This window comes from Pygoscelis adeliae, unplaced genomic scaffold, assembly GCF_000699105.1.
Source record: "Pygoscelis adeliae isolate BGI_AS28 unplaced genomic scaffold, ASM69910v1 Scaffold6, whole genome shotgun sequence".
NCBI classification, from domain to species: domain Eukaryota; kingdom Metazoa; phylum Chordata; class Aves; order Sphenisciformes; family Spheniscidae; genus Pygoscelis; species Pygoscelis adeliae.
The window spans coordinates 2280010-2285488 of NW_008825075.1; the positions used below are offsets into that span (position 1 = coordinate 2280010).

The 5479-nt window shown below is 37.3% G+C and overlaps 1 protein-coding gene across 1 annotated transcript in view; it reads right to left on the reverse strand.

The window, feature by feature from the left end:
* Positions 1-1928: 1928 nt before the first annotated feature.
* CDH9 (cadherin 9, type 2 (T1-cadherin)) overlaps positions 1929-5479 on the reverse strand; it is a 73271-nt gene continuing 69720 nt past the window's right edge. Inside the window, exons 10-11 of the mRNA XM_009326679.1 lie at positions 5266-5479; positions 1929-2416 (exon numbers count right to left, since the gene is read on the reverse strand). The exon at positions 5266-5479 is cut by the window's right edge and continues 59 nt beyond it. Of these exons, the coding sequence (XP_009324954.1) occupies positions 1929-2416; positions 5266-5479 (702 nt within the window). The remainder of the gene's footprint in view (positions 2417-5265) is intronic.

Here is a 5479-nt window from a genome sequence, read left to right on the forward strand (position 1 = left end):
TATCTACGCTGGACCTCACCCAGTTCCTCTAAATGTGGACCTGTGAAACCAACAATAGCCATCAAACTCTAAGAGGTCTCTCAGGACCTTCTTTTCCTTCTCTGTATCTTTAGGAATCCAAATACAATGTAATAGTGGGATCTAGGTCTGATGCTCCCTTTAAGACTTAGAGAAATCATATAGCTGTTGTTCACAGATGGTTAAAAGGAGATGACTTACCAGTAACTGGACTTCAAAATGAGTTGTCTACATACACATTTATTATCTAATCTCCTTTCCTTCAAAATTCCTGTTTATTCATTGAATGATGAACTTTGTTAATATCTATTTCACAAAAATATTATTTAAATGGTCAAAAAATTGATGTACATAACTCTATCAGTCTGAACCTATTACTGGAAAATAGAAGTTAATCAAAGGGTGATCTGAAGTTTTTCTGCCACCTTTGTAACCTGACAAGGTAGATTTCTATATATGCCAATGCTATGCAAGTTCTTGTTGGTTCTGATATCTGGCCTTCTGCCTGTTCAGAGGCATAAAAAGCCTGAGATTTAATTAGCTGCAGTACCCACTAGGGCATTCAGAGCGGCTGGCCACGCAGCAGCCTCAGCAAGTCACAGGCCAGAAGCTGCCCCTGTTAATCTCAGAACCTCCTCAGCACCGGGAGGTGATACAGTTAGATCACATGTGATTCAGGTAAATTCCTCCTATCCTGTGTTATGAAAAAAAATGTGCATTGCATAAAAGCTGATCCAGCAAATAGATTTTAAACACAAATACATACTTGAAGATTGTCATTAATGCTTTAGAAAATATGCAAATGTATGCACTTCTTTGAATGAAGAGAACACTAACTTCCTTAATAAAATATTAGTTGGACTTTGTTTTTATTGCTTGGCTCGCTTTGATTTAAAAAGAAGCTACTAGTAATATGTCTGATTTGCCTAATTGCCTCAAAACCCAAAAATAAGGTTAGAATACGAAAGCCTTCCTTTCATTATTGATGTTTGCTTAATTATTCCAATTTTTTAAAGGACATTATAAAATTGTTTTCATATCTACCAGAATAAACCTTCATGGTTCCTTAAATTCCCAGACATATATCTGTTAAATCTTCTCACTGGTCACCTGTTCATATAAGAAGGTATGTGGGGGCGAGTTTCACAATGAAACTATATTATTATGCCATATAGTAATACACATTGCAAGTCAGACTGCATTTATTTGTAATCACTTTTTCAAATTTTTTTTTTCTACACTGCATTCCCATTACAGAGCACTCTTCATATTGTTCTTGCACAGTACATTTCAACCACTAATCCAATATAAGAAGATGCATTTAAAAATTAAGTATTGCACAATACGTAGTTTCCTTTGTTCAGAAAGATTGGACAGTTCCTTATGATTAACAAAGTACGTGATTAAGTAGTGTTTTTATAAATACTAATTTATTTAATAAAAATACAAAAATATAAATATACATATATAAAAATATGATGAATCAACACACAGACATTCTTTAACGCAATAAATATGGCAGTAATATTAATCTTTTTTAAAGTATATTTTTAAGATCATGTTACAATGTGGGTGCACACTGTCCCAGCTAGTAGGAAAGGTAATGCAAAGCAATTAAAAAAAATTAAGTTTCCATCTCATTATTAAAGGCACAAAAAGCCTTTTGTTGTCTTTTCATTGTCAATGAAAACCTTTCATGAGGTTTCTAGGCAGAGAGGTTGAATTATAGATTTTTTAAAATCTAAATAATTCATATTCATTCACGTTGAGTTATTGATTAAGCGAACCCTTACTAAGACAACACCTATTTTTTGTAATTTTTTTATTCCCGAGAAAGAGAGAGTAGGCCACTTTATCTAGTAACATAGACATGGATTCCACTAACACTGACCAGGCCACAGATTACTTTCTCAGTCTCGATCACTGTCTTCTCCACCATACATATCTGCTAGTTTTTTAAATCGAGGTCCCCAGTCACTGAGGTAATCATAGTCTTGGTTGCCCTCTGTGGTAAGCGATTCCAGGGAGCTGAGTGAATTTGCTATGGAATCATTTCCTTCGTAGGCATATGTTGCTAGTGAATCATAGGGAGGGGCAGCTGGGTCTAAATCATTTTCCTTTAACCTTCTATGAATAAAATCTTGGACATCAATGTTTTCCCAAAGAGGTGCAGTCCGTCTTATCTGAAATATAGTTTCTGGGATAACATCTCTTCTCATCTTACTTTCCTCCCTTGCTTCTGGATTTCTCAGTGTGCCAATGTCAAAAGCCTGTGTGTCTTCTTCCCCACCTCCTTCATCATTGTAGGTCACAATGTTGTCCCGAACATCATCCTTTGAGATGATCAAGGGTTCTTTCTTCCTCTGTCTCTTGAGAGCCGTAAACAAGATGACTAATACTGAAAGGAAACAAAAGATGAATGAATAAATGGGTAGTTAAAAATTAAATAAATGAGTAAATATTTTGCATTATTTGATGAACTGGAAAAGTTTTAAGGCTGGGATGGGATTTTTAGTAGGAAAATAGTGATAAAAGTGATCTCCAAGTTGAAGTTAATAAGGAAAAATATTAATGATTTTATAGCAGTCAAAAACTCATGCTTTTTTAAACCTATGGGAGCAATGATTAAAAAATTATATATTTGAATTAGATATACAATTAAGCTGAAGTTGAAATGCAGACAATGTCTTAAAATATATCATTCTACTAGGGTTTGACTTTTATTTTAGTTTTGTGAAGTACCACCTTCCTGGCAGTCAGTAAGGGTGATTTCATCAAATGTAGTTGAATCTCCTTGGCAAAAGTAATTCATACTCTTGAAAGCTAGTGATTTAGGTATTCCTAAGTGCCTAATTCACTTTTGAAAATGGGATCTACAGGTCCTCCTGAAAATAAGAACCTGAAGAACTTCAGCTATCAATATTATTCACAAAAATATTTTTGGCTTCAATGACTGCAAGAATTTAAATCCAATCTTTGGTACTAAACGTTTATTTTTAAAAACATGATCCCTCTAGTTTAAGAAATATTAGTTGAATAACTCTTCCTTTTGGAGAGGTAAGGATTGACACAAAAATGAACCTCTACAGAGGGAGATGAAAACCTGAACTTAAGATTTTTAAATACATTCTGGTGCCTAAATGATATTGATTTCGGTAGGAATTGAATGCTTAAATGCATTTAAAAATCTGACCCTAGCTCCAGTAGCTGGAGTAAATAGGAGAGAGCAGCGAGATCATCTGTCAATGAGGCATAACAGTGGTTGCTGAACCACACTTTACAGCAGTGCTGCGCACTTTTGTTGAGTCTTAGGAGCAAAGTTTTTACTCTGAGTGACTTGAGTACCAGTGAATAAAAGGGAAGACTGGACATGCTGCGGGTAGGGAGAGGGGAACCGAGATCTTCCACATGCCATGGTACAATGCTGTGAATGTAAAGGCTGTTCTGTTCTGTTTTGTTTGCAGTTTTGTATCTGTACAGGAGCCATTTTTTTCAAGTTTTCCTAATGCTAGACAAGTAATAACCCACTTAAATAAGTTTAAGAACTTCATATACAAGAGTAGGGCAGATCACTAAAAGGTTATTATGAAGTGTCTTTCACAGCCAGGTACTTAATATGTCTCTCTTATTTTGGGCATGATGACACCAGTCTACTATCCTAACACACTACATCTTGTTGAAAAACTAAATAAGGTGCCGAGAACAACACCAGCTGTAGACTAACAATTCTGTTTAGATGCTCTTCAGCCTTATGCTACTCTGGCTTCAGCTATGTCTAGCGCTAAGTAGAGCAGGGTCTCTGACCCTGGGGCCGAGAGACACAAAGCGGTCACACTTGTTTTGCCCAGCACTGGTCCCTGAGCCTGTTCTGAGTCTCATGTGCTATCACTGTGGTTCTAAGGCACACTTTGATTTTTGTTTTTAGTTCAATGTTTCTGAACTAAAGCATTACAGCCAATCAGAGTGATGTTTTCATAGTGAGCGAGTAAGGGTATGTGTTTCATGGTACACATTTCGTGCTCAACGTTGGGGCATGAAAGGTGGCTTTGAAGACGCAGAGCCTGCTGACATGGTGAACTATGCAAGGTGGAGAGCCAGATCTGGTAGAGTTTGAATGATAATTGTCTGCTGGAAGTGGTGCCCTGCAAGTTCTGCTGCTCAGACTATGCCTGAGCAATGTCCTGGGGAATCCAAGCTGGCTCATGCTGAAACCAGGCCTGCGGGAATGCTTGAACCTAAGCAGTATGGACAATCAGTTTGTCAGAGCTCAAGTACCCTCCCTTCCCTATACCCAACAGTACAGATATAGTTCCTACATATTGCCCCTCTCCTAACAACGTCTGCGGTCCTCTGAATATTTACTGGAGGTAGCCTGAATCCAGTCTAAAAACTGAAAAAGAAGTGATCTCCTTAGAATTATATAAACTGACACCTGTAAGCTTGTCACTGCCCCCCTAGCAAGCTGTGTTTGCTAGGACAGAAAAAAAAGGAAAGAGGTTTTCCACAGAGTTTGACTGGAAAGTAGAGATGATGTCACTTTTAAGGAGGCACTTCTCTGGTAAGCAAAACAGGTAAGTTGCAGTTTTTATATTCTTAACACCAGGTTATGAGATAGCATTTATTCTAGTTTCTTCATATATCACCTCATCTTTCTAATGCTTCTGCTCTCCAACTACCCACCTAACTTCTGTGCTCACACTTTAATCAGCTGCTCTTGCTACCACTTGCAAGCAATTGAACATTTCTCTTCCATGCTTTTGAGCTAAATATTTCCTAAGTATAAAAATTACAAATCATTCATGATTAAATAGCTAGTATAATTGATAATATTTAATCACTGAGAAACTTATCACTCAGCTTCAGAAGTGTGATTTTAAAGTTCTGGATCTAAGTGAAGATCTGTTTATAATATAAAACATTACTCAAATGAGCATGGTATCTAAAACTGACCCTAGATTTTCAAATTTATTTCATCTAAATAACATTGATAGTCTCATTCTTTTCACACATTCTTCTGAATAGTAATGATGACAAACAGCCTATAGTAGCTCCCTCTCCCACTCTCCCAGCTCCTTTTCTGTCTTAGAAAACAGTTGGTTAAAAAAAAAAAACAAAAACAACCAAACCACATCAGGTATGAAATACTGTTCTGCAGGGTCATGTGAATAAGGGGTTGAAGAATATCAGGGGTCTAGAAGTGACTAGACCTTTGCCTAGTCAATTAAACTTCTCATCACAGGTACTTGCCTAGCAGGATAATAATGCAGAGAAGAATGGCAACCAGTGCCCCTGTGCTGAGGCCAGCAGGCAGGAGGAAGGCCTCAGCATTGCAGGACTGCATGTTACCCCAGCTGTCGCAGGCACACACTCGAATGGTCAGCGTGCCAGTGCTGCTCTGGATCGGGTAATCATTGTCAAATATTATGATTGGCAGGAGATAGGTACTCATCTTCCTACGGAT